General features: G+C 42.7%; 10 protein-coding genes across 10 annotated transcripts; 4 read left to right on the top strand and 6 right to left on the bottom strand.

Annotated features, from left to right (window-relative positions):
- Nucleotides 1-8: 8 nt before the first annotated feature.
- EAE98_007081 (uncharacterized protein) lies at nt 9-3,311 on the bottom strand (the record flags this gene model as incomplete). Its single annotated transcript, XM_038954704.1, has 6 exons — nt 9-232; nt 296-520; nt 575-1,012; nt 1,064-1,864; nt 1,912-2,770; nt 2,823-3,311. 6 exons carry the CDS (start codon nt 3,309-3,311, stop codon nt 9-11), a joined length of 3,036 nt encoding a protein of 1,011 aa, XP_038808846.1.
- Nucleotides 3,312-3,755: 444 nt separating this feature from the next.
- Nucleotides 3,756-6,808, top strand: EAE98_007080 (uncharacterized protein). The gene is made up of 8 exons (XM_038954703.1): nt 3,756-5,213; nt 5,263-5,377; nt 5,432-5,708; nt 5,761-5,860; nt 5,917-6,041; nt 6,090-6,294; nt 6,346-6,499; nt 6,559-6,808. Exons 1-8 carry the CDS (start codon nt 4,179-4,181, stop codon nt 6,804-6,806), a joined length of 2,259 nt encoding a protein of 752 aa, XP_038808845.1. The 5' UTR covers nt 3,756-4,178; the 3' UTR covers nt 6,807-6,808.
- Nucleotides 6,809-9,600: 2,792 nt separating this feature from the next.
- EAE98_007079 (uncharacterized protein) lies at nt 9,601-10,563 on the top strand (the record flags this gene model as incomplete). The annotated part of the gene is made up of 1 exon (XM_038954702.1): nt 9,601-10,563. One exon carries the CDS (start codon nt 9,601-9,603, stop codon nt 10,561-10,563), a length of 963 nt encoding a protein of 320 aa, XP_038808844.1.
- Nucleotides 10,564-11,467: 904 nt separating this feature from the next.
- Nucleotides 11,468-13,286, bottom strand: EAE98_007078 (uncharacterized protein; the record flags this gene model as incomplete). The annotated part of the gene is made up of 3 exons (XM_038954701.1): nt 11,468-12,401; nt 12,460-12,932; nt 12,990-13,286. 3 exons carry the CDS (start codon nt 13,284-13,286, stop codon nt 11,468-11,470), a joined length of 1,704 nt encoding a protein of 567 aa, XP_038808843.1.
- Nucleotides 13,287-13,685: 399 nt separating this feature from the next.
- EAE98_007077 (uncharacterized protein) lies at nt 13,686-14,244 on the bottom strand (the record flags this gene model as incomplete). Its single annotated transcript, XM_038954700.1, has 2 exons — nt 13,686-13,869; nt 13,949-14,244. The coding sequence occupies 2 exons, from the start codon at nt 14,242-14,244 to the stop codon at nt 13,686-13,688; spliced, it is 480 nt and encodes a 159-aa protein (XP_038808842.1).
- A 983-nt stretch (nt 14,245-15,227) lies between these two features.
- On the bottom strand, nt 15,228-16,140 carry EAE98_007076 (uncharacterized protein; the record flags this gene model as incomplete). The annotated part of the gene is made up of 4 exons (XM_038954699.1): nt 15,228-15,232; nt 15,292-15,425; nt 15,876-15,924; nt 16,014-16,140. The coding sequence occupies 4 exons, from the start codon at nt 16,138-16,140 to the stop codon at nt 15,228-15,230; spliced, it is 315 nt and encodes a 104-aa protein (XP_038808841.1).
- Nucleotides 16,141-18,200: 2,060 nt separating this feature from the next.
- On the top strand, nt 18,201-19,513 carry EAE98_007075 (uncharacterized protein; the record flags this gene model as incomplete). Its single annotated transcript, XM_038954698.1, has 3 exons — nt 18,201-18,265; nt 18,344-18,423; nt 18,480-19,513. The coding sequence occupies 3 exons, from the start codon at nt 18,201-18,203 to the stop codon at nt 19,511-19,513; spliced, it is 1,179 nt and encodes a 392-aa protein (XP_038808840.1).
- Nucleotides 19,514-21,157: 1,644 nt separating this feature from the next.
- On the bottom strand, nt 21,158-22,210 carry EAE98_007074 (uncharacterized protein; the record flags this gene model as incomplete). Its single annotated transcript, XM_038954697.1, has 3 exons — nt 21,158-21,375; nt 21,438-21,824; nt 22,189-22,210. 3 exons carry the CDS (start codon nt 22,208-22,210, stop codon nt 21,158-21,160), a joined length of 627 nt encoding a protein of 208 aa, XP_038808839.1.
- An 884-nt stretch (nt 22,211-23,094) lies between these two features.
- On the top strand, nt 23,095-23,893 carry EAE98_007073 (uncharacterized protein; the record flags this gene model as incomplete). The annotated part of the gene is made up of 2 exons (XM_038954696.1): nt 23,095-23,142; nt 23,255-23,893. The coding sequence occupies 2 exons, from the start codon at nt 23,095-23,097 to the stop codon at nt 23,891-23,893; spliced, it is 687 nt and encodes a 228-aa protein (XP_038808838.1).
- Nucleotides 23,894-24,911: 1,018 nt separating this feature from the next.
- On the bottom strand, nt 24,912-27,071 carry EAE98_007072 (uncharacterized protein; the record flags this gene model as incomplete). Its single annotated transcript, XM_038954695.1, has 3 exons — nt 24,912-25,437; nt 25,556-25,839; nt 25,917-27,071. The coding sequence occupies 3 exons, from the start codon at nt 27,069-27,071 to the stop codon at nt 24,912-24,914; spliced, it is 1,965 nt and encodes a 654-aa protein (XP_038808837.1).
- Nucleotides 27,072-27,934: the final 863 nt, after the last annotated feature.

Here is a 27,934-nt window from a genome sequence, read left to right as displayed (position 1 = left end):
AAACCACCTTAATCATTCTTCATTGCTGGAGTCTTACTTCGCTTTTCATGGGGTCGAACTGGTGATTCCTGGCTATCAATCGTCCTCACTTCAGCTCGCCCATCTGAAGATCTAGTAGATTTTCTCCTTTGAGCACGTTTTGTTTTCACGATTTCCGAAGGGGAAAGCATATCATCAGCATCTGAATCCTCGGTCTCTCTGCGTGGTGTTTTTTTATAGCGAGGCTTGCCATCTTTCAGGTTATCAGTCGTTGTGTAGCAATGGAAAGACTGATGTGGAAGGGTGGAAGACATACCTATGTCGCGGCTTTGAGTGTTATTCGAGGACGGAGTTCTCGTCTGATTTGAAATCTCCGATCTGTCGCTTTCTTTGAGAGGAGTCGATGGAGTTTGTGGTTCAGGCATTTTTACATCTTTTGGCTTTTCCCCTACCGACTTGTGCTCCCTGCGCTGGTGGTAACGTCTTTCTTCGAGGCTTGCAAAATTTTCCATGCACTCTGAACATTCGAGTGAGCAGACATCTAGCAACTTATATCAGCAACATACTGGTTAGATCCATGGAGCGTGGAACTCACTTCGTCTAACATGGCGCTGTACACTCTCCTTGCTCGAGAACACGTTACCGCAAAGATCACATTTTGGCTTAGCGTTAACGATTTCACCTTCGGGAATTTTCTGTCTGGGGTTATCCTGGCATACCTGTGCCGGTCTAGCCTTTGATGCAACCGCAGAAACTGCTTGCGGCGCCTTGATGAGTTGATTTCCCATACGACTCTTATTTCGTTGACGATTCGGGCTGGCATCTTTAGCTTCAGCAGTTACTAAAATTTTGTGGATTTTATTCTTTTTCTGGCCCACTGAGGTGCCCGGCTCAGGGTGTGCCCGCCTCGGCTCGATGGGGAGTTCCTCAGGTCTGGGCGCACGATATTCGCTATGCTCGGCCTTCTGGTGATTTTGTAGAGCAGCTAGGCGGGAAAATCTTCTACCGCACTCTGGGCACTCTGTGCATTTTCCTATTTGATGTTACCACGAAGCTTGTCACAAAAGATCCAAAATCGACTCACTATTCTTTTCGTGTCTACGAAGTAGAGCTATTGCCGTAAACTCTATGTCACATTCTTCGCATCGTGGAAGAGGTGGATCTTTACTATGGTCAGATTTCGCATCATCTTCTGCTCCAGCAGATCTTTGTTCTTTCAAATTTTCAACATCACTTTCGGGAACCGGTGATGTAAGAGAGGCTTCAGCTCCTATGATAACTTTTGATTGATCCGTACTTTTATGTTTGGGAATCGGAGTTTCCGCGACCTCTGTGATATGATTGGAAACAACTTCAGGCGATCTCTTGGGGAATAGCAAATCCTTGCTGTACTTTGCACTAGCTCTTGCTTCGGACACCTTGACGAAATTTTCCGTTTGCACTAACGCGCTCTGGTTGCTATTGCCAATAATCTCAGCGTCGTAGATGTGAAATGATGCATGCATCCAACTACTACCACTTTTAGGTCTGCTTGTTTCTTCCACATCTGTTTCGTCCCCAGCAAATGTTGTACCTGGTGGGTAGATTGTAAATCCATACCGGGACTTTGTTACAACAGAATCGGCTTTCAAGGTTAATGCAGTCTGGAAAATTTCTTGCAGATGTGCTCGCCTGTCTTTCCAACATTCTGAATGCTCCCCCCAAGTGTGGAACAATCCATCTTCTGCACTGTATGGTGTGCTTGCGAACAAGGGAGCGACTGCATTAGAGAACCTGGCCGCTAGATCTGTGGCTCTTTTGGGTATCGATTCCTCTTTGAGCCATTTTCCTTCGATGAGAGCGCGATGAGCTGCTATGTCCAAGCTAGAAAGCTTGCTTTCCCCGCCTATAAAAGTTAATTTTCTACACTGTTATTAATGGCGGGACACTCACCTAAACTGGAGATAATGTGCCTGTAACTGGATAGAATGCGAGGGTTTGAAGGGGCGAAATTAGGAAACCTTGACATAAAAACCCAATCTCTCAGCGCAGCTAACACAAGAGCTCTGATGCAGACTTGAGCACCGAATTTCTTTGTAATGATCCCGACTTCATTTCTCCCAATGGCGGTTTCGATGTCACTATTGAAAGCAGAATATAGAAGGTTGCGCAAGTCGCTTGGTATTGAAAATATCTTCGGAAAAGGTTGCGGAGTATTGATGTGATGACAAGAGATGGAGGAGAGTTCGAATTGTATTTGATCTATCGCTTCGTCGATCGTGTCGTGTGCTATATTCAGGGTTCCTGGTAAATCTAAATCGGCGAATTCAGAGAACTTGTGCATTTCTCTATTTTCTTTGGTCAATCGGTAGATTTCCTCAAGGTCTTCGAATTGTCGGGTTTCTAATGAAACATAGGCATCGCTTTCTAAAGCTCTTTGTTCCTCCTCTTGACGAACCCTTCGTGCCTCATTCAGGTGTTTTAACTGTGCCCTCAAATCTCTGATCGTCCCTTGGGCCTTGGCTTCCATTATGCTGAGTTTCTCGGACTCTGCTTGCCAGAGCTCTTGCATTTGAGCTATCTCTTGGTTATGTTTATTCTCCAATGATCTCAGACGCTTTGGCCAGCTATCTCCATTTGCTGTTTGGCCTAGCGGCTCATACTGGAATGCTTGAGATTTGGCTCTGGTGAGCTCTCCGCCATTGCAAACTGCAGCTTCGGTCGAAGTTGTTGCTGGTTTTTGGGTTGGCAATCGGGATTTTACAACTCCATTCACAATATCAGCTTCAATCGTCTTTGCAGATATTTTAGCCTATGGACTAGATCAATCAAAGTTCTGTGCTAATGACAAGAAAAGTACATACTTTGCTCGAGCGAGGCTTTTTGGAAGGTGGGAGATCATCGTCTGCTTTCTCGGCCTTCTTGCTACGCTTCAATCCCCTCTGATCCTCCTCCGTTGAAGAGAGGCCCCTCAAATTCTTCGTGGCTTTCTTCAGCTTTCTATTATCCCCCATTTTAGCAATGATGAGCAGCATTAGTGAATCGCTGGAATTGCCGTCAACTTTCGTTCTGATGCTCTCGCGCATCTCGCCTGGAAGTTTGGTCATGTAAGCAGACCCTTTACTTATCATATCAACGAGAGACATTGTTTGGTCCGAGTCTTCACTCTGATCACCGTATCTTTCCCATAGCTCGCTTAGATGTTCCTTCACTACATCGCGACTGGTGAAGCGGGAGTGCTCAATCATGTAGTCGAGCGTGTCTTCCTCGGTTCCTACTTTCTGCAGCTTGCAAAAGTCAATCCAAGCAAGTAGCTCAATGTCATCCTCCTCTTTCCAGATTAAGGGCGTCATATTTGTTATCGGATTCAATATTTGAGCAATCTGGGAATGTTTGAATTTTAATGATGGTGTTTGAGGGATATGCGGACAGATAAATCCGATACTTGCATAAATTCCAGCAACCAAGCTCATTCTCATTGTCGGTCGTTTGTAATTCTCCAGATATTGTGGATCTGATAGAATTTTGGATAGAAATCAGTACTGGGGTTTTTCGTGATACCTGAAAGATGTGGCGTCCCTCCTGCAGCAACCCATTTTGCATCCAAGCGTCCTATCAAATCACTTTTCCCGCCCTGGACTATTTGCATGGATAGTCTCTATGCGTTTGCTCAAAAAGAAAAATTCAACCTATTGTTCAAGTTTGCTATTCGGATAGCACTAACACCCAATAAGCATAAGCAGATGTTATAATCAGATAACATGTAGAACCGATTCGGCCCCTTCCACTCCAGTCCATACCCCGCCCCCACATTTTGTACTTCAAGGATAAAGTTATGCTTCCTTCTTCTCTTGAATGATCTCGTGAGATAAATTTCTTTTTTACTCACGGTAGCCTACTTCCCTGTCACCCTGGAGATATGCCTTGCCAAGTATCTTTTACGAATCATTCTGTAAGATGCCGACATCCAATAGGAATCGTAGCTGATGATATATCACTTCTGTTTGTTTCTTCAAAACGAGGCCTAAGAACTTGCATAGTCAAATTCGCGGCAGGCTTCCGCTCTATCAGCCTTGTTCCAAAGTATGAAGATAATAAACCAATGAGGCGCATCTCCCTCCCCATTCCCCCAAGTCTCTATCTTGAAAGCATCATTCAAAGCTTGACTATACATCCTTATACTTCTACGGGCTAAAAGTCAAATTTTTGGAGCCTTCGAGATGTCAAAAAATATGGCAACAAGAGGAGGCCCTTTCGGGTCAAAGAATCGCAATGTCTCTAGACAGACAGTGCCAGCTCGACGTGGAGACAAGTCACAAAATCAAGGCAACAGGACGATGCATTCCCCGACCCCAAGCACTGCTATATCGGTGCGGAGTTCCAACATGCGATCACATCTCATCACCCCAACAGATAAAGTTGTTGTTGGTCTAGACTACGGAACTACATTCACATCTGTCTCTTACAGCATTGTTCCAATTAACTGTGGTAATATGAAAGGCTCTTCTAATGACGTCCTGAGTGTGATCAATTGGCCAAGCGACGGAGAAGATGGCCAGAGGAAGCAAGTTCCAACAGAGAGTTGGTACTCACCAGAGCCGGTCGAGCGGTATCGGAACGATGAAGATGAGATATTTGATGAGAATTTATTCGATACATCTCAAGGACAACATCCATTGCTTCTTAGTGGAGCAGGTGGGGACACCATCAATGAGCCCGAAGATTCGGAAATGGAAGATGAACTCTCTGTCGATTTTCTCTGGGGGTACAGCGTGCCATATCAAATGTACAAGGCGAATTCAACACGAAGTCAGAGACGTCTCGTGAAGAGAGCTAAACTCATGTTGGTGGAAACCGAGTACACTAATGAAGATCGAAAGGGTCTTCGAAGCACATTAACTGGCCTTCTCAAGGAAGGCATCATACGAAGACATGGTAAACGATCCAAAACCGAATCTGATATGTGGGATGCTGTTGACCCAATCTCGGATTATATCGTGAAGGTATTACAGCATACCAAAGAACAATTGAAAATTCTCCATGGGTTCACTGATCAAACACCTGTGGATTTCGTCATGACTGTACCTACTGTCTGGTCCCCAGAAGCTTCTCGTGTGCTTCAAACGTCTGTCAAGGCGGCTATTCAGGCGACCACCTTCGGAAATCCTTGGGTCACAACTGCGGACAACATTTTCCTCATCTCTGAGCCTGAAGCTGCCGCTACGTTTCTCTTGGAAAGTTCAGAGGACATATCTGTGAGGTCTTGTTGACAAATTTTCAATCCCTTAGCTAATAATCGTATAGCTTGGTGAGACTTTCATTATCGCTGACTGTGGCGGTGGAACCGTCGATGTCGTCACATATGGAGTCAGCAATCGGTATCCACTACGTCTACAAGATGAAAAAATCCAGCCCGCTGGTAAGTTTAAGCAGTTCTTTCTAACAATTCTGTGACGTTAATTTGTAATCTTAGGGGACAATTGCGGTTCCAGCTATCTCAATGATAATTATAAAGACATGCTACTTAATCGCCTCCAAGACGAAGATTATCTCTTCAAGAATGGCGATACCCTTGAGTCAATTGTCAATCGATTGATACCGGACTTTGAGAATGAATACAAGAGACGAGTTAATGTCATGAAGAGGTGTGGACATAGGGTTTATATCGCTGGCTTGCGCGGTGATGAACAGATGAATCGCATTGGCCTAGCTGAAAAGCGTTTCGAGGCTAACTATTTACAAATGAATTTGTATGTGTTATCCGTCTCCAGCTGGCCAGCTCATTCACTAACATGGTCTCAGGAGTGATTATAAAGAAATTTTCGATCCTCTTCTAACGCGTATCGCAAATTTGCTGGAGAACCAGATTCAACAAGCTGTGGAAAAAAAACTTGAGGTCAAGGTATGCTCCAAGATAACTGAAGGAACCCCAATCATTATCTTACTGAGTATTCAAAGAAAGTATTTCTTGTTGGTGGCTTTGGTGGCTCTCCTTCCCTGAGAAGCTACCTCAAGAACTGGCTTACAGATAGATCTGGAAAACTTAGATTCAATATCGAATTAGTAGCAGACAGGCATAAATGGTGAGATTAGTATCTTTCAGTCTGCCCAATAGGCTGACAATTTTAAAGCATTACAGCTGTAGCATCTGGTGCTGTTCTTCGCGCCCTTGATAAGAAAAATGGGCCACAAAGAATTTCCCAATCAAGCTATGGTTTCCTCCGTCATGAGCCATGGCAACCTCGAATATATCCCGGGCATGAAAGGGCTAGGCCAGATGAGAGTGAATTGGATGGTGAAAAATATGTAGCCACTATTGATTACTTCATGGTCAAGGTAATATGTTGAGTCATTAATGTTCTTGGCATTCATCCTGACAATCAATAGGGAAACCCAATTCGTCCAGACCACCAGTTCTCTCCATTCCCTACCTATCACACCTTTCCAATCGACGAAAAGAAATTCCTCTGTGAAGAAGTTCTCTATGTTTCTGACACCGCTACCGAATCCCACTACAGTCGCAGGAACCTTAAAAATGCTGGTAAGAAACCATAAATTCTAACGTGAATTATATCATCATGTCATACTGACACAAAATAGACGCACAAATCGCCGGCCGCATCATCGTAGACATGACGTTTCTCCGCGACAAAGGCATCATCACACCTGTATACCCAGAAGACGGTATGGGCGGGAAGGAACATTATAGAGTTGAATATGAATTGGTGGCCAAAGTCGAAGGGAGAGCACTCAGGTATGAGGCTAGATATCCAGCTGGAGAAGGTGGGAAAGTACGAGGCAAGGGACAATTTAGTATTGCGGCTGCTTTTAGGGAAGGAACTGCTTAGTATGTATTTCGGTCTATGATTTGGTATGTGTTTTGAATATTGGATTGGTTGGTAGGTAGTGTTAGTTATTTTTGATAATATTGATACCCCGTTTATGGCGCCTGGATACTCATCGTCACTGACTCGATTTTTTTGTGATTTTCGTCTTGGGGTCCATGGGAAATTAGTATGGGCATTGGAAAAACCATAAGCAAGAAGCTTGTACAACCAAGGCAGTTAGTCTCCTTGCATAGCCCTTCTTTTCCATTGGTCGGAATGATCATCCTATTGGAACTTCTTGCTTGTGATATCACTATCTAAAATTTCGTACCATTCAAGGAAATCCACTCACTCATTAGATGATGTGCCAAGTGAAGTGAGAGGGGAGACTAAGAAGGAGTCGTTTGAGGTTGCTGAAAAATATAATGAAAACTGTATTATCTACTAGCCACAATTCAAACACCACACACTTATGTACTCACACACTCGTCAAACACATCATTAGCTTTGCTAGTATAGTATAGACATTACTATACACTGCCAATCGTTCCACTAAAGAATCGAAGCTGAACTAGCAATCAAAAAAAGAAAGATTAGCAAAAAGGTAAAAGTATGGAAAGTTGGATACACCCGACCTTCAACGAAACTTGCTAATAATTGTTACCTACTTTCTTGGTACACAAGATATCTTCGGGGGGGAAAATTGAAAAAATTGTACCTTTTCCCAAAACGGGAGGGGGAAAAGAATCTCTAACAAGGTAACGAGACGATCTCCTATGTTGATAATCCTCCATTTCATACACAATATAAAAAGCTTGACACTCAACAAAAAATGCAAAAGATCATGCAACTGCCGTGAATCGAACACGAACCTCCACCTTGGAAGGGTGGAATCCTAACCATTGGACCACAGAAGCTAGGTAGCTTATTAAGCTGTTTGCTTAATTTGTTGGAAGGTACCACTTAGTTTAATTACATAGACCTATAATTTAACCTTCGATGATTGGATCATATAAATCATTGTGGTTCCTATTGTATCAATTTGTGGGGCTAAAATGGGGGGTGGAGGAGCTCGGCCCTCCATGATCGATAATATTGTATTTTGCGCGTTTATTTCATACGCTAGATAACTCAGGACAACGACATAGCTCCAATACATACATTTAATTTTCATTTATATGACAGAAGCCAATACAAATCAAACACTTACTACGATACAATGAAGCTCAAGCTATGGAGCTTTCGTCCTTTGGTCTGCATAAGTTTGGTTTGAATTTAGTGTTCGACTTTGGTAACCTTATGGGTAACCATACCTTCCTCTCTAAATCAAATGCTCACGTCATACCACGAAATCGCAGAAAGATACCATATTAACATATCATGATTTGACATAGATAACACAATACACAAAAGGATACAAACTCTGTTTTAGTTATTGCAAATCTCGATATGTCAAAAAGTTAGACATCGACGACGTTGAAGCTATAATATTCCAAGTGGGGTACTCGCATCTTTCAATTAGCCGCATCCTTCGTTTTGCCTTCAAGTGTTAACACATATCTGTCCATTTACCAAGTCTCGGCTTTTGTATTCAAGAAACAATGCATATTGATTGGTCAATGACGTTGCGAAATTGTTTTAAAGCTTCGTAGTTCGAAGTAGCGCGATAAAGTTCCCCGCTAAGCTTTTCCTTCGGAGACAACGGTTGAGTCTAGAGTCGTCTAAATCTGGAAGGCATCGTCAATTCTTGATAATTTACTTCGATCCTTCTAGATTCGTAACCAATTTTGATTTCTCATGTCTGGTTTCCCTCAAAAGCTATTGAGAGTTAATGTACCACACAATTTTGCCTCGAAGAGCTCCGTCCTCTCCCGATGAAATTCACCATCATCTGACTCCAAGCCGCCGAGCTACTGAATAATTTGTCGGAGAAGAGTGCTACTATTGAATTATGACATTTAACGTTGAACACTTCTATCTACTACGTTAGTTGGTAGGAACCATTGAATACCAAGAGGAGCGACACCTTCTAGCTCATCTCGTCGTCGACCAAATTATACTTTACTATGTGGCTTCCAAGGTCTCTCCTGTCAGAGCTCCACCGTTATATGAAGTTTCAATTCTAGACTCACTGGTCTCGATACATAATTGGTCACTTTACCACTTTATGATTTCAGATCTAGTTCGATGTTCAAATGTCGTGATGTAATAAAACTTCGCCTTTCCTTATATGACTAAAGTGCAAATCTAACGCCGTCATCGAGGGCTATGATTGCTGGATATGGTTTCCTAGTTTGACAAATTTTTGTCAGTAGCTTCGAGGTATCACTAGCTCCAAAAGAGCTGAAATACTATAAAATCCATGTCTCTCCCACATTTCTCTGGGTCTCTTCTTTCTCCTTTGATATCAGTTCTTCGTGCACATCAAATTCTATCTTCTTCGACAATCTTTTGCTCAGAGCTTTCAAACGCCCTTCGCATCCAAACGCCCTTCGCATCCAAACGCCCTTCGCATCAACCTGAGTAACAGTGAACAACATATTTATCTAATACCTTCACTTCTACTCACACACTTACCACTTCTTATTTACACTCGTTACTTTTTACACACATACACACATAATTAAATCATCATATCATTATCACTCTAGGATCTGATAGTATACTGATTTACCTTTAATTCTCATTATATATTCTAATTCAACTTCATCCTACCTTTCACTCTACATTCCTTAACACATCACATTTACCTTCACATCTACAATCTATACTGTCACTTTCATTTCTGATCGCATCTGTTTTATTCCGACACAAAATGGCATTTGGAAGAAGAAGGACTATAGATGATTATTTCATGTACGAATTTCCCCCCGACGAGCATCTCTTTCAGCGCAACGCCCATGCTCAGAGAGTCGCAGCATCCAGATCGTTGTCGGCTCCCAACCCATCCTCAGGCAGAATCGTGCCAATATTTCCGAACGAAATTGTTGAGTTATGTAAGCAGGATAAAGCTGTCGACTTTGAGGCTTCGGTTTTAAGAATAACCTTGCAGGACAAGACAAATGAAAGTCAAGGACCAGAGGTCGGTCAATCGAATAAAGTCGCCGCGTCCAAGTTGCCAGATTGGGAGAGAATATCTTTAGAAGAGGAGACGATGAGAAGATATCTTCTCAAGGAAAAAATGGCACTTGAAAGGGAGATTACTGAGTTGAGGAAGAGAAACGAAGAGCTTGAGAATCAAGTTAGTATAATGGACGACGAGAAATTGGAAAAGAGATTGAGATGGGTGGCCCGAGAAGAAGAAACAGTTGATCAAGACACAAAGAAATCGATTCAGAGGATTCTTAACGCGAGTCTAAAGGTGCAAGAGCTGAGAGAGAAGGATGCTTTACAAAAAGCAGAATCGGCATATTTGTTGAGAAGAGAAGAGGAGATGCGCAAAAGAGAAGAGGCGATGCGCAAAAGAGAGAGGGAGATGCGCGAAAGAGAAGAGCAGTTTTTCGAAGAAGAAGAGCATGCCCTCAAAAAAGAAGAGCAGATGTTGCGAAGAGAAGAGCAGGTCCTCGAAAGAGAAGAGCAGGCCCACGAAAAAGAAGAGCAGATGTCCCGAAGAGAACAGCGGGTCCTCGAAAAAGAGGGAGAGGTGGTACAAGCTCAAAAACAATTGCACAAAAAGGCGACTAGTTTGGCCGCGAGAGAACAATTTATAAATCGTTTCTCTAGCGAGAATAGAAGCCAAGCAGAAGGAGAAGGATCCGGAACAAGATACAGATTCTGAAGTTGGAAGAGATTGAGAATCTTTCAGTTCCCAGAGCGCATGCATCAGATGAGAGACAAGAGATGATTCATGCGCAAAACAACAGAAGATGAACCACACACGTTTTTTGTTTGAGGGAACAAGATCAATCTCCCGCCGATTGGAAATCAATTGTTGAATCAGCACCACCCACCATCCTCCACCACCACCCAGTAGTCCCTTCGCTACCACAGAAAGCGGAAATGGAAACACGAGACCCAACAAATCCGCGCCGAACAGGTTTCCTTCTTGGCGAAGGGAATCATAAAGCAGCAAAAAAGAGGATGAAAATGACAACCAGAAAAAAAGGATAAGAATGAAAATAAAAAAATGGGAAGAAAATGATGAAAAACAAAAAAAGGAAGAAAAACAATCAAAGAAAAAAAAAGTAGAAAATAAAAAAAACCTCCAAAAATAACAAACGTAAAGTTCTAACCCAAACACTCTTTCCCATTTCTTGAATTCAGTGACTTCTCCTCGTGTACATAGTGTTTGAGAAATTTGTTGGGTCATGCTTGTGCGCTTTCCTGTTTTATTACAATTAGATACATAGGCAAGTAAGTGGTGGTGAAGTGTATGTAAGATCATCTTTTTCGCGAGGAAAGAGGAGATGAGCGGCATACATGTGATATCTAGGGTCACTACCTACCTACCTATCTGCATGTTCGTCTTTTCAATGAGGTATGGATTTAATGGAGATGGTGAATTTTCGTATGGATAGGTATTGGGACGTTGTTGGGTAATGGGGTTGGAAAAGTAAGGAAATTATCTTGTAGATTTGATTTAGATGTCGGGTTTTTGTTCTTCGATTAATCTAGATTGTTCGTCTGACTATCTCTATCCCTACTCATTCTTTCCCATTTGTCTTTCCCTCAACCCTCAACCCTCAACCCTCAAACTCCCTCAACGCCTCCCCAATAACCCCCACCATCTCCAACACCTTCTCATCCTCCAACCTCCTCCCCACACACTGCAACACCACTGGCGTCCCATGATAAAACTCCTCCTCATAATCCTTCTGCAACAACTCATCTTTCCTATTCAACCCCCTCCACTCCCCCCCTCTCTTCCCATCCACCTCCTTATCCGCAAACGTCACCGGAAACGTACACGCCGGATAATCCAACAAATTCCACACCCCCGTATAATTCACACAGAAAATCTCCGTTTGCGTAACCCCCAGTCTGGGAGCCGTCCAAGGACTCGCAGGCATAACAATCGCATCCATGACTCCCTTTCCATCCGCTCCTGTACGGGTCCATCGATCCAGATATGCTTTTTGAAACGCATTTCTACGCGTAATCATTTCTCGTAATTTTGTAGGTCCTAAAGTTCCATGTTCACCCTGATCATAGGCAAATTCATAGTTTTTCATACTTTCAAAGACCGGCTCGTCGTGTTTCCGCGTCAGTTCGAGGATAGCGGCGCCGCCGAGGGTGTAGAAGGAATTATTCATTTCTTTTGCCATTTCGGGATGATCTAGAGGTTCCCATTCGAAGACTTCGTGGCCGGCTGCTTCGAGGGCTTTTTTTGTGAGTGCCAAACCGCGGGCGATAGGTGGATGAACACTAATTTCCCCATCGTTGTCGGAGATGATTCCAATGCGGAGTTTGCGGCCGGGAGGTTGGATGTTGTTTTCTCGCCAGGGGATGGGGAGACATTTGGGATCGTATAGCCAGGGTGAGAGAGAGGTGGATAGAACGGCTTTACAGTATAATTGAAGGGTTGAGAGGGATTTAGACATGGGGCCATTATTTGAGTAGATGAAATCTTGTCCCGATATACCCGATTTAGTACCATATATGGGAAATCTTCCGAAACTGTTGATCTACTGTCAATATTTTCTGTCTGTTTTGAAAGGAAATTATGTATACATACGTGGGTTTCAATCCAAAAAGACCATTAAAAGCACTTGGGATCCGAATGCTCCCTCCAATATCCGTTCCGATCCCCAACGGACTACCTCTCATAGCCAAAAGTACGCCTTCACCTCCTGAACTTCCTCCCGAAGTGGTGCCTGTATGATATGCACCATTCGTTTCACCCCATACATTCGAAATTGTCTCCATCATCATCATTGCAACCGGGACTGCCGTCTTGACATAAAAAACGGCTCCAAGTTTAGCTAACAAAGATACTAAAACCGTTTCATCTTCTGGGTTGGTGGGAACATTGGCATAACACGCCATACCGATCGAAGATGGATGGGGTGGTGTTATGAAGCAATCTTTGAGAGATATTGGAAGGCCATGGAGTGGACCTATTACATCACCATTTTTGGCGAGATAATCATCCAAAAACTCGGCTCGTTTGATCGCTTCAGGAATGAGAATTTCCGTCAAACAATTTGTCTGTGATCATGGTCAGTAGGCGTCTTTGTTTGTTTTCGGAGGTATGAGATAACCAACCAATTGATGCGCAACAACAGCAGCTTTGGAAAACGCCTTGGTAACATCTACCGATGTCCATATCCTCTCTCTAATTTTTTGAAGTATATCTTCCGCACTTGTTTCAATAATTTCTAATTCCTTAGGGGTGAAATGACCAGATGATCTTGGAACATCGGTAACGTTTTGTGGAAGATTCTCCAAGACTTCCCCAGGAAGAAGATATTCTTTAGGTAAAGCATCAGCTCGACGTTTTTGAGCAATTGCGGCTATTTCCTCATAGTGTTGATCTGTTGATAGATGTTGAATATCGCCCATTGTTGTGGTAAGAGGCAAGAGAGTAGTTGTTGTTTATTTTAGATTCTAAAGAGTATTTCAGGAAAGAGAGTAATAAAAGGAGAAAGAGGAGAAGTTAAAAGGATCTAATACATTAGGAATAGAAGTACTTGGTCATTGATCGATAGCAATGAATTACATATCTTATCTTCTTGAGTTGCCGGCACGTTCTTGATACCCCGCCGGCGCTCGAGAAGTGGGGTTTCCCGATCTCGGCAAAAAGTCCTGGCGACTGATGCCAATTGTGAGATCTTCAAAATTAAAGATGCAACACGAAAGAATAGGTAAATGACACTCATAAAATGCTTTTTTAATTCAATCTTTAAAGTTGGTGATAGGAAATAATGTTTATTATCGTAATTCCAGCAAAATATAAAAACTTTAACTGGCAAACGCCACCGCCCGCTTCGAAGTAATTCCTGCAGCCTTGGTATTTACATTCAAAACTCCCACATTTGATATCAACAGATTGACATCTGTATCACTTGCCGCCGTCCCCGAAGTAACCAGTGCTATTTGTTGACCTGCAGTTTCGCATGCGTGAGTCGTGACTTTATTCGTTACACTATACTGACGTTAAAATCATGTTTTTTCACAACTCCTCCTCAATCCATCCAGAAGGATGATGCGAAATTTAAACCTACAAAGCAATAGCTCCCGCACTTCCAGTTCCATCATTGAGATTGGCCTTTGAAGCTGTGTTATTCGCTCGGCCAGCATCCGTACAAGCGCTGATAGCAGCAGTCTCGGCAGCGGTCAATGAAGCGGCATTTGCACCGCCAGTGCCAAGTTTAGTGATAGCTGCCATAGCATCGGCCGGTATGGTGAGAGAGGATGGAGCTGTTACGCCTGCGAGAACGGTGGCGACATTCGTAGTACTGAGGACGGAAGCGGATGTCATGCCGAGAATGGCGAGAAGTAGAATAGCTGATGTCTTCATAACTGTAGAAGGTAATATGTCGTAGAATGTATGTAATACGCACCCAATTAAATTTGCAAAACAACAAGAATTACGAAATGAAAGTTAAAATTAAAATCTACAAATTCAAAGTCGACCAGCGCTCAGAAAATAGATTAAAAGATGAAGCTTACAGTACAAGTTCCGCCGAAATCATCTCAACTTATAGAGATGAACACAATGCGACATCAGACGAGAAGGCGGTTACTCTTACCTGTGATTTTGTGAAACACGGAGGACTTCGCCTAATGACACATCCGTGGTGTCTTGATCTGAAGCGAAGGAGGTGGTGACATTTACTTCGTCTGAACTTCCAGATGGTAGGGATGGTGGGTGAGGATAATCATGAAGTGAAACGGCTCGACAGCATTATTGCCTAGGGTGATTGATTTCCCAGATGTAACATGAAGTTGAACGATATCTACCTAGGTACTTTCTTGATAGTCCCTAATTAGTAGGTAGGTAGGTATTGCAACATGGAAAGAAAATGAGGTCAATCAATCGAATCACATGTCAAAAGATATGCCGTGCAAAGTGCATTTTGGTAGAATGTGATGAATTTTTAATTTTAATTGAAAGAAGCTATACATCCTCCAGTCAGTCCTCAACCTAGTGAGAAGTAGAAAATAAAATAAATGGTGACGCGAATGAAATAAGCCAAGTGGGAATGCATTTGTTTCCATCATCTAAACCTACGTTCCTTTGAAGAAGAGGAGGTAGGAGTTATGTGAGGAAGTAAAGATTTGATCTGCCATCATCTATAGACGTGTGAACCCAGGGTGTATTAGGGAAAACCGCATATGCTCAAATGGGGTGCACAAAGACACGCGTATTCAAAGTGTTCATGAAAGGATAGCAGGTCGAACAATTCATTTCCTATCGACTCCATATTCCCACATCTATATTTTCTCATCCCGAGTATTCGCAAACGCCATCGTAGCCATTAGACCGATTTGAGAGACGCATTATGCTGAGAGGATACGTATTAGTAAAGAATGTCGACAAGACCGAGAGTAGTCGAATACTAACTGTCCAAGTAATCGGCTGCCATCAACAACTCAAGGCACAACTCTGCAGGAATTTCCATGTCTGGCACATTCTCCGAGTTGCGATACTTGTAGTTGTAGTAAAAGTATTCGGCGACTCTCTCAAGGACGACACCACTATTTTAAAGTTGTGGTTAGTATATTGAATAGTATTTTATAGCAATGCCATGTTAGACAAGATGATGTTGCCATTGAGGGTTGGCTAATCATATAATGCCATCCATCTAAGGTCTACTCGTAGATGGTTGATGGTGGATGGATGAGGAAGGAAGTAAAGCTATGGAGGTGGAAGAGAAAAAAAATCTAGCAGAAATTTAAGTAGGCTTAATAGGCTTAAAAGCGGGTCTCAGATCAAGTGTAAAAAAACGACCATTCAGTCCGCGGCAATGCCAAAGTGGAATAGAGGGTCTGTATCGAAATAGCTTCTATCATCACCGACGCCTTTTTATTCCTTGCTGGGTGGGTGATGTAAAGGGTGCAGAGTATTGTCGTGTTTGCGTTTATCGAGGAATTGGAGAATCGTATTGTATGTGGACTTGGATAATAAAAGGAAAAAGTTGGGCATACCTGATCTCTGAGAAACGGCAGACTCCTGTCTGAGACTCTTCCCAACCACCTGTAGATGAATGAAATAAGTATTGGTTCAAGTGTAATAATAACCAACTATGGACAAAGTTAGATTTCTTGAAGGAGGGGCAAACAAACTGGATGGATCCAACATCTTCTTAATCGCAACACTGGTGCAAGCAGCTTCTCTCAAAACGACATATTCGAATCCATCGCAGGATACGAGTGTTACATATTTGCTTTGACCTGGTTGCGCTGTTGCCATGATTAGAGAGATTGAGGGTGATGAATGTTGTGTAGCAATTGGTGGGTTTCTTTGAAGTGGCGACGTGATATATTCCCAGGTTCTTTGAGGTTACCGTATGTGAATGTGAAGATTTTACTCTGTCTGTATAACCTACCTACCTAGGCTATTAAGCGGGAAGGCGTCAGCCACGACAAGGCTGTGAATCTGCAACCAAAATGTCAGATTTTGAAAGGCTAATGATTGTTGTAAGGTAAGCTGGAGGTTGTTATTGTTATTGTCTTTACTCTGATTGGTATTGTGTTTGCTTTTTTCCGTTTCGAACCTCACTCGCCTTTTCATGATGATTACCTACCTAGATAAGGTAAGGAGGTAAGGTAAGGCAAGAAGATCTCGACCACGCGACAACCTTCTAAATATGGGCTCGGCTACAACAAGGTTACTCTGTATGTACTTAAAACTTTATATTCAGGTCAAGATCTGCTACATCCTACAAGTACATCCTGCCTACTGCCTACCTACTTACTACCTACTTACTACCTACTACCTACCTACTACCTACCTACCTACTACCTACCTACTACCTACCTACTACCTACCTACTATCTACCTACCTACTATCTACCTACCTACTAAGTACAGACAGAGAGTCCAGACAGAGCCAATTCCAGGTTGCCAGATATCCAGAGTCTAGACAGTGCTACTTCTACGTTACTTTCAACTTACTAGATACCTACTTCAAAGTTCAAAAACGGGAGATAACTTGGTACGAAAATGCGAGTCCGAATCCGATATCAATTCATGATATGTAACGAGCAGGCCATCCATCTGATCCTTGCACTGGTTCAATTCGACATGCCCACCTAGCACCTAGGCGAGCTAGGTACAGATAAAACCTACGAGCTACTCCAATTCCGCAGCAGTTTATGCATGCACTGCGAGATGAAAGTATATATTCTTGGGATACCATACCTAATGGCCAGGATTCCCACAATGGACAAGGTAGTATTCAGTGTTCACCGACGAATTGGATATTGAAGGCGAGTCAATTGCCCGATCCAAGTCCAAGGTTGTATAAACACGCGTATCCGGTCCAATCCAGTTACATGTTCAAACTTCACTCACTCCTCTTCAATACCTAATCTCTTCCTGCTTTGGTTCGTGACTCACGAGTCAATCCGACAAACTCTCGGACAAGAAGTTCCCCCATTTTACCATGTGATTACCTAACCAACTCTACCCCAATCACTCAATCATGGAGTGGATAATGTTCAGTGCTCCGGATTGCCGAGGAAGCATAACTGGCAATCTCCTTGGCTTCCCACTCATATTATTTCCCTATACGATGTACACACCGACACCATCAACGCGGGCTAATTTGGACCCCTCAACATGAGACGCTTGTTACTTGCAACAAACCTTGGATTCCTTTATTTAACTTTTCCATCCATCGGTGTTGTGGAACATGTGCTGTGCTTGATATACCGGTATTCCATAGTCCGTACACTCTCCGTACACATTACATACATGTACTCTGTACCGAGTCCTCTTTTCCCCCTTTTCAAGTTGCAAGGCACACGAGTAACCACTGATCATATGTAAGAACGTTGGGAAATCGCCATGGACTAGGTATAGTTCCTATAAAGTATGTATGTACTTACTTTGGTAGCATGACCATTCAAACCCGGTGTCCACTCTCTTCATCGGATGTACACAAGCACAGCCCAAATAAGTCACAACCGGGAATTTTGGAAAATGAACATGTAGGTACATCGAATGGTGTGAAGGGGGTTGATATCTTATGGAAATTGATCCAATGGGCAGCATTGCCATCAATGCCATGCATTTCTTTGATTTGCTTTAAGCATTATTTTAGAATCAGTCTAATCTATATTTTGACATAATTGTGGACGTCATAAACGCTACTATATCCCAGTCTTTGCTAACTTTCCTTAGGGCTCTATGGGCCGCGGTCTAAAGTACTTCCTTAATTGCATTTCTTTTCTATTTTCTTTTCAATCCCTATCTTCCTTTTTCATTCTCTATACATCTTCATTTTTGATACCTGCTTCCTGGTAATCATGGCGGGTGTCTTTGACGCCGTTGGGCGTTTTTTCCTTCACATATACAGAACTCTACTCAATAGGTAGGCGAATCAAATTCCGGGAAAACCTCTACTTTTCAGTATGATCTGACGAGAAAAATACTAATAACATGTGTGCAGACATTCATTTTTTGGTTTACTTAGACATATTTTAATCAACATGACTTTTATTCTCATATGGATAACTACTTTCAAAAATGGTAAATTCAGATTTACCCTCAATTGATACCTTTCCATACTAATTCGATTTCCCAAGCATGGCGAATCGATTCCTCAATCCGGCCATTGATTGATGTTAACTACCTCGAAGCGTTGGATAGAAGAGTTTTTGGATTTTCAATGTTCGGTCTTGCATCACAATTCACCTGTTCGGTTATTGGAATACTTTGGATGTATACACTCACACGAAAGAAGATATCGATAATCGCTGGACTGCCTCCTCTACTCCTCAATATCCTCTACGCACTTTCCCATAACCTCTCCGAACCCCTTGATGTTTTCGCTTGGCTATCATATGGTGTTATTCACTTCATCTCTCCCTTCTTGGCCGCCTTTTGGCTTTGGCTATTTGCACCCCCTGGAGTTGTATCAATGTTCGCCTGGTCCTTTGGTATTCAAAACTGTCTAGGAATCATGACCCATCTATCCTTCCCCTCGGCTGCTCCTTGGTATGGCGACCAATACGGCTATCCTCTCCCACCTGGAAACTACAGTATGCCCGGTTCCGCCGCTGGTCTCGTGCGCGTCGACAAAGTCCTCGGAACCCACATCTACGCCAATGCATTCAAAGCCTCTCCCTTGGTTTTCGGCGCATTTCCTTCCCTACATGGAGCATTCAGCTGCTGCTGTTTCTTCTTCGTGGGCCGCTACTCCAGGAAAGGAACTTTTATACTCGGGTTTTACGTATTATGGCAATGGTTTTCGACAATGTATTTGCGTCACCATTGGCGGATCGATCTTTTGGGTGGACTCGCTTATAGTGCATTTGCATTTTCGCTTTTCTACCGCAGTTTGCAGAAAATCGACAGGGCATATGCGACGGGAGTTAGTGGGGGAAATGGCTGGCAAAGACTTTGGGAGGGAACGAGGTTGCAGTATTGGTTTGATAGGAGACCCGCGCAGCAGGGTTATGAGGTGCTCTTGGAAGAACAGGAATACAATAAGGAAGCAAGGGGAGAGGATAGAGAAATCGACAGTCCGGGATCATCTCGAGAAGATTTGGAGGGTGCGTGGGTGAGGGACGAGGGGGTTACTTGGACGGTTAGAGATACGGAGAGGAGGTCGAGGTAGGGCGAGTGGGGAGATATCTGGAAGAGATAATATTCCCGTGTAGGAGATTGCATGGAAAGAAGAGTTGTAGAAGTACAATAGATGAAGAAGCAGCATTAATATATGCATGCAGGGCGTTGGAAACTGGAATTGGCATTTAATACCTAGGTACCTAACGGATGTGCATATAAATGATACGGATCAGGAGTATATAAAACGAGCATCAGTAGGTATCAGATGAATACGAGAGTACTGATAGGAGTATATAAATACACAAAATAGGTATATAGAAATAAACTGGATAATAAATAAATATTACAACTGGCCTTTCCTGAATCTATTTACACTTGTATTCTTACGGAGTACATCCCCTCCTCATCCCAGATACTTGTCTACCTTCATAATAGATACCTAGGTATCTACCTGATAGAGTAGATAAAACATCCGCATCCACATCCATAACCCAATAACCACCCACCTACCTCGACTCCTCGAAATCATCCCATCCCATCCCATTCCAAGATTACCTACCTAGGTAGTTATACAAACAATGAATGAATGAATCTCTCTTGTCCCATCGAGCCCATTGAATATACATTCATCTAGGTACCTAGGTATTCGAATATATCTTTAAGTACAACGAGTATGTATATCCACATCTAGATATTGCTCACATTTTTATATAGATATCTAGATAAGTAAGTAAGTACTATCTATATTCATTATACCTTACCTTACCTACGAGCCCACCTACCCTACCATTCATTCCGAATATACATAACCTTACCTAGGTACATGTCATTGTCATGATAGAATAGAAAAATATTTATAAATAATTTATTATCATCTCTCATCTTTCATCTTTCATCTTTCATCTCCCATCTCTCATGCCTCATATCCCATATCCCATCTCCCATCTCCCATCTCCCATCTCCCATCTCCCATCTCCCATCTCCCATCTCCCATCTCCCATCTCGTTTCCCCACCCAAGCATAGCATCTCAAGCATCTCATCTCACAATATAGCATCTACTCTCTCCATCCCATCTCCTCATACTATCCCCAAAGGTTTATACGCCCCTTCTCCTCCTCCTTCCCTCTCTTCCCCCTCCCCACCCTATTATTACCCCCCCTCAGAACAGCTAACTAGATAAGTAGCTTCTATCTATTAATACGGAGTGAATAAACACTAAGTATCCAATGCCTATCTAGTATCGACTGCCTATCATGTAACAGTAAAGGAATGAATGCATATATGACTTGCATAAAACAAGTATCAAGTCTGCAAGAGATTCATAGGAACCTACAGTATTGGGTAGTCACTCCGAGTAAGGTCACGAATCCACAATCATCTCTTCACTTCACTTCTTCACACGCGATTTTAATCAAGAAAAGATAAGTCGTTACTTTTATATCATATTCATCCATTCTTTCCTTCAATGTGCATCCATTCAGCAATTCGATAAAATTCCATCCCATAAACGAACCAAAGAATCCACTATGTGTATACCCTAGCTCTCACCAAAAAACTCTGATGAATCGAGCAAAAGATATCCATATAAGTTCTTTCGTATCATCTCAGAACTCCTAGTATAGTATCTCTGCTTTGTTGAAATGAAGTTGAATGAAATGAATGTCGAGAGTCATTTGTCATAAAGGGAATCATCTAAGCGACCTCGGTGATCTTAGCAGCTGGCGCTTCGGAAGCTTCCTCCTCTCCTTCAAGTGCTGGCATATCGTCGTCATCCTCATCATCTTCGCCCTCATCATCATCGCCCATTCCACCCATTCCTGGCATGCCAGCTCCTCCGAGTTTTGAGAAATCAATACCACCGAAGTCTCCACCGGCTCCTCCCATCATGTCTCCCATTCCTGGCATTCCACCTAAAGAATCATCTGTTAGTTTATTGTCCAGCCTTATGTTCAATCGAATGCAAAAAACTTACCCATGCCACCCATCTGGCTCAAATCCTCCTCAGGAGCCTCATCTTGCTCATCCTCATCAACCCACTTATCGAAATCGGTCTTCAAGTAATGAACCTTCTTGGAATCCTTCAATAATCTAGGCCAGAACTCCTCCTTCAACTCCTTCTTTCTCAAGACGAATTGAGTGTTTTTCTGGGTGTGATTGTACTTGGAAGCACTCTCATCGATCTCTTCGTAGAATTCCAAGGTAACTGCATATGCACGCTTGAGAGACTCGGAGTAGCCGGAGTATGTAAGAGATTGGGACTTGAGGTCGATCTTTGGTTCCTTGACATCGGGAACGCTGATGGTTAAGTAGATGAAATTCTTTTCGGCTTCGGTCTTGTTGGATCTTTGAGCCCAGAGAACTATTTGTGAAATTCATTAGTGAGATATTCAGATACCGAGTATACATATGTGTATATATCTCTGTGTATGGGTGGTATCAAGTAAATAGCTCTGAGCAGTTACTGGCTCTTGCTTGTGAATTTTGAGGCTTCAGCCTGCAGTACCCCTCATTGAAAAAGTAAATGTGGGATGCAACAGATTGGCCTCAAAAACATAGCTAGCCACAGAAACCACCAAAGACTGGGATTCATTTGAAATGGCACAAACTCCAAGCAAAAGCTGAAGTAACAAGAAAGAACTGAGTTCTAGGTTGTGACAGTAGAGAAGCTTGAAAACCTCTTTATCGCAACACTCGTAAGAAAGAAAAGAGCTAACAAAGCTTACCTTCAGGTGTTGATTCAGCCATTGTGATTGAAAGTCTTTTTGTATGAAAAATGAACTAGAAGATGTTGTGGGTGCGAAAATTGAATTGGGGTATCAAGCAAAAGGTTTGTACAGAGTTGGTATTGTTGTTGTTGTTGTAGAAGAGAGAAATTATTGAGGGGAGGTTAAAGAAAGGATTGGCGAACTTTCTATTTGTTACTTCTTGCTGTGTGCAGACAAACGAGGCTGGAGCCAGCTAGATGTATGGAACCTGCGAGAACATTGGGGAAAGTACAATTGGAATGGTAAGTGAGTGGTAGGTAGGGAGAGAGTAACAATAATAAACATTCTTTGATTTACGGTACAATTACAAGACATGCTGTAATTATAATTAATTTCCTATTATAGTCTTTTTTAACGATATATGTCTTATTTTACTATTCTGTTCAATTTATTAATGGAAGTCTGTAAATAATTGAATCAAATAAGATAAATGAAGGTTTTCTCTTTCTTTTCTTCCTTCTTAATTATTAATGAGAACTTAACCCCACGTTGTAGTTGCGGCTCCTGTAGAAAAGTAGAAAAGCGTGAAAAGGCAACGTCACTAACCGCAGACATCTGATTGAGCTTGGACCTAAACCCCAAACTAGAGTAATACTGTACTACTGGTATACTACACTACCATGGACATGTATCAAACTACATCGTATCAATCACCATCACTTATCGGCACTCTTCCACTTATCACACTTATTACTACTCGTAGGTACCTACAATAATTGAACCTTCGACCCAGATTAGAACGATTTAATCTAATACGATCAAATTTCCAAAGAAGCCGTCTTCAACCTTCAATTTCTCTATTCAGTAACACGGCTACAAACCTCCAACCCATTCTGGTGGTAAATCGTATTCAAAACACCCATCATGGAGTCCATAAGAGCCGTCTTCTTCAAACCCGATCCTCAAGTTCAAGTGCGTATATTCCCCATATCATACCATACCATACCATACCATATCAATACCATGCATACCCATTCTCATGTTTCTCTAATCCATCTATCTCCCCTCATCTAATCCTCCCCAGGTCCGCAAATGTAACAATCTCATCCGCCAAAACACCCGCAAACTCGACCGAGACATCGCCGCTCTCAAAGCCGTCGAAAACAAAACCCGCAACCTAATCATCGCCGCCAACAAACGCGCCCAACGCAATCCCTCTCAAGCCAAACAAGCCGCCCAAGAAACTCGAATTTTCGCGCGCGAATTAATCCGCACCCGAAATACCTCCCGCAGACTCGTCACGTCGAAAGCCCAATTGCAGAGTGTGAATATGCAAGTTAATGAAGCGTTTGCGGTGAGGAAGATCGAGGGCAGTATTAAGGCGAGTGTGGGTATCATGAAGGACGTTAATAGTTTGGTGCGATTACCGGAGTTGATGGGAACGATGAGGGAACTGAGTCAGGAATTGGTAAAGGCGGGGATTATTGAAGAGATGGTTGGGGATATGATGCCTGATCAGTTGGAAGAGGAGGATGAAGAGGCGGAGGAAGAGGTTGATAAGGTACTTGGTGAGATATTGCAGGATAGAATGTCTAAGGTGGGAGCGACGCCAAATTTGCCGGCAGCGCCTGTACAAGAGGAAGTTGCTGCGGAAGAGGAAGACGAGGATGCCGAGGCTATGTTGAATCAAATGAGAGGAAGATTACAAGCTTTGAAGAGTTAGGTGGGGAAGACATAGAAATTTGGTTTTGTATACCTCATTTGGAGTCTGGCTGGAGTTCGGATTGGAGTTCTGGTTGGATTTGTATATGCTTAGAGGCATTTTTCCGCTGGTCTTTAGCATGGATCACTACAGAAGGGTTGTTCAGAAATCCTTCCTGGTCTATTACGTTATGCATGTTTACAATACACTACATGACAATAGATATTTCTCCAAGATTTAATTCAAGATGAGTAGAGCGAAGAGGTTAAAGGTGGGTGGCATGAAGTCGTCGATATTCATTTCTATTGCGATGTTACATATCATATGGTTATACCCTTGAGGTGCGCAAGCAAGTAAGCAATCAATGAATACTAGATAAAATATGATTCCTATTCTTAAGCATACCATTTCCCTCGTAAAGTTATTACTCAAATCTCCCTAGCGATAATTCATTCCAAGATTAGAAGAAGATCAAGGGTAGAAGTAAACATGATATCCAGTATCCATTCATATCATCAACCCTATTATCGAATTCGGTCCATTCGTCATTCTCTTCGATTCCCATTGTCAATTCCATATCCAAGCCAAAGAAACAACAGAAGGAAAAATATATAACTCCAACTTTCCTTCCTCTCACATTCACGAATATCGAAATACAAATCCAAATAGATAGGCCGTTATTTTCATCTCTTCTCAATCTTCTCGTCTCATCTCATCTCGTCTTGTCAATGTATGCCCCTGTCAATATCTCGTCCTTTATCCTCCATTGGGTTGAGCTTTTCTTTCCTTGTGTCCATGCGTCGAAATACCAAATGCAAAGTAAGAGAAAAAGGTATCTGGGTAAGTCCCACTGGATAGTAGGAACTGACAGTCAATCAACCCCGAATCGAGGAGGATATAAGGTTAGGTATGGAAAAATCCATCCATAAAATGATAGATTCGCCAAGCAAACACTCCGAAGAAAAGCCTCGGAAAAGGAAAAGGAAAAGGGGGATAGAGCAGAAACTGCAAGGCAGTAAAAAAACCCTACGGACAACATCTAAAATCCCGGATGTACAGGAGCATCAAGTAATTGCAATTCCTCCAAATATCCCTGTTCCTCTTGCATATTCCTGATAAAGCCCTCCTCACCAGCCTCACCCCACCACCCTCTCTCAACAACCTCCTTTTTCCTCTGCCAAATCTCACTCGCTACTCCTTTAACCTGTCCAAATGCTCTTCCAGCACTAGGCCAGACTTGCCATAAAGTTTTCAGAGCCCCAGTATTCAATTTCAATTGTTGTTTCAAATCGTCATCATTGAGAGTAGGGTAGAGAACAGACCAACAAGAGAGATGGACTACAGAGGCAAGAGTTACGACGCAGGTGAAGAAATGTGTGTGGCGGATTAAGGGAACGGGGAGAGTAATGAGTTTGGAGATTGATTGGGCGGCGGTAATGGTTTTGGAGGCGTGGATGTTGTAGTTTGAACCGGGCATGATAGGATGGTGAGGGGCACAGGAGGTTATGGGAGTAGTGATGCTACTATCTAATTCCGAGAGCTCACGGTGGAGAACGATAGTCGCGCTAAGAGGATGAGAGTTAGTTCATGTGGGAAGCACCGAAGCGAAGTTGTGGAAAGGAAAGTGGTAAAAGGTTAAAGGCTAAGAGGGTTTGCCGGAAGATAGATAAGTGGAAAACATACGCTTCTGTAATCATATTTGCTTGGAACAGCATCTCATCAAGCTTGCCATCACCACTGACGAGTTGTCTCTTGTTATCTGGTAGATGTAAACGAAAGTTTACAAGATACGCATCAAGACGATCGACGGCGGAACTGTCAGGATGTGGATTGATCATCTTTCCCGTCAATAGTCGACCTAAGTTTCGGATCGCAGAGATACGATATGTGAAAGAGGAGTAGCTGTAATCACGATGTTCAAAATCCTCATCGTCAAAGTCTGTGAGGAAATGAGGGGGTGGAATATTCTGATTTTTGTTAGTATGGTAATTTTGAAGGGTAGGTATGACGGGAAATTCTCGGGTATCAATTAGGGAGAACTTACTCCATTAATATATTCGCTCTCTTCACATGGAAGTCCAACTTCTGCGGGTATGTCCTTCATGGGAAAGAAACTCTTTTGGTGAACGCCAGCAATCATCCCATCAACCACAAACATTTCCCACCAAGTACGACGCCAACTCTCTTCCAAACTAGACCAGCCATTTCCATGCATAGAAGCAAAATCTCTTTTGTTCATTCCCAATTGTAATGCCAACTCTTGAGCATCAGTAAGGACTTCCAAGGCCTTCTCTTGATATGTGTAACCATCAAGTCCAATGCAAAGAATAAGCATTGCCTGAACTTTGAATGCATCCTTGGGACAATCTGGACGATAAATTGCTCGTTCAGCTTCTAGACATAGTGCCGTAGTAGGTGCTTGATCTATGAAGAATGACCCCACATATCTCATAGCAGCTTCTAAATGCTCCAGTTGTTTTTTCTCCTTGAGCAATCTAAGCAGATTATCTCTGGGGAGAAGGAATGGATGTGCGGGCCAAAAATGATAATAAAATGCTTCGATACATTTTTGTCGAAGGTCTAATCCGTTGTATTGAGGTTTATTGACGTCTAAAACCGTTTGATCTCTATTAATAACATAAGACGGAGGATTTGCCGGACCGAACGGTAGCGTCTGTAGTCTATTGTCGGGAGGTGTAGCTAATCCACTGGGAATGTTGACCGAATTACCGGTGGTATTGATGGTTGTAGATGATGTCCCTGGTCGAACTAATGGACAAGCTCTGGAATTGTTCGATTGAGTTGACGTCGATGCCGCCGTCTTGTTTTGAGCCCCATTACGTCTTGGACCCTTAAAGCCTCGACGACTTCTCACGTAGACACATTCATATTCATTAGTAGAGCATCTAGAACATGGACTAAAGCCATCGCATTTGAGGTGCTTGGAGCGACAAGCGACGCATGCTGACGGGACTGTAATCCGGTCCTTTTGATGGTCCGGAACGACTGCTAACTGTCTCTCGCCTTGTTTCTCAGGCACATGATCGGAATTTGGTGATAGTGATGAAGCATTACTCGTCGAAGGCGTTTGGATGGGAGAAATGGAATCCATAGCTCTAGTGGTCAGATTTGATGTGGATGTGGATGAATTGCTCGCCGACCAAAACATATGAGGCACAGAAGTAGAGGTCTGCTGCATTGGAAAGTCAATACTGCAACCCTGGTACAAAACGTCGAATGATTGATGGATATTCTATCCTTGTACTATGATATTGGATAGGAAATGCTGACTACCGTAGTAAATGTGGTACCTAGCGAGGTCCCCGATGAGCCCGAATAGATTGAGTACAAGAAGGTTTGAGAAGTTTATCAGTACAAACACGTCAATGATATGCTGACCGCGATGTCGTTTGTGTTCAACGGGGTCCAAGTCAAATCTTTATAAAGGGTGGAGGGAGCCACGAGAATGAAATAATGTTGTGAACTTGTGTTGGAAGATGTTGAGAAGACGGACGGACAGCCTCAATATAACGATGGGGACCTATCACTCCTGGTGCGAACAAGTTGTTATTATATGCATGCGGAGTGGTCCATCCGTTCAATCGATTTTCTATCTGACATACAGTTGTTTAATGCGTAGGTATGCGTAGTTGATGCGTATTTGATGCGTATCTCCTTTCATTTACTTTGGAGCACAAGAAGCAAAGAAATCCCATTGGAGCTGAGTCCCGAGAGTGGTTTAATTCACCATACACGTGACCTTGTTTCTTTTTACGTCGATTGATTCGGATTTCCCCTTCATCATCCGCGATTGATACAAAATTTCCTCAGCTCTGCATTTCCTTGCATTCAATCTGCATATAAAAGGTTAAGATTATCTCACATGGGAAACTTCCCGCCATCTGCCATTTTTCAGCACACCATAGGAGAGAGACAAGAGAGGGCTGTGATGCAAAATCTGCCTTTTGACACCTGCATAGTTGTGGAGAATAATATCAAAAGCGATTGGGTAGGGTATATGAGCATGGCCACAATGAGGCTGGCTCGCCGGTAGATGAATCT

The sequence above is a fragment of the Botrytis deweyae genome, assembly GCF_014898535.1.
Source record: "Botrytis deweyae strain B1 chromosome Unknown BDEW_016, whole genome shotgun sequence".
Classification (NCBI taxonomy): domain Eukaryota; kingdom Fungi; phylum Ascomycota; class Leotiomycetes; order Helotiales; family Sclerotiniaceae; genus Botrytis; species Botrytis deweyae.
Note: the sequence above shows the minus strand (reverse complement) of the source record. Positions and strands in the feature narration are given on the sequence as shown.

Excerpts from the sequence above, each read along its gene's own strand:
- EAE98_007080 (XM_038954703.1), top strand. The coding sequence starts at position 4,179 with ATGTCAAAAAATATGGCAACAAGAGGAGGCCCTTTCGGGTCAAAGAAT. Across the intron at positions 6,295-6,345 it reads TTGATTACTTCATGGTCAAG|GGAAACCCAATTCGTCCAGA; the intron begins GTAATATGTTGA and ends GACAATCAATAG. Across the intron at positions 6,500-6,558 it reads CAGGAACCTTAAAAATGCTG|ACGCACAAATCGCCGGCCGC; the intron begins GTAAGAAACCAT and ends GACACAAAATAG.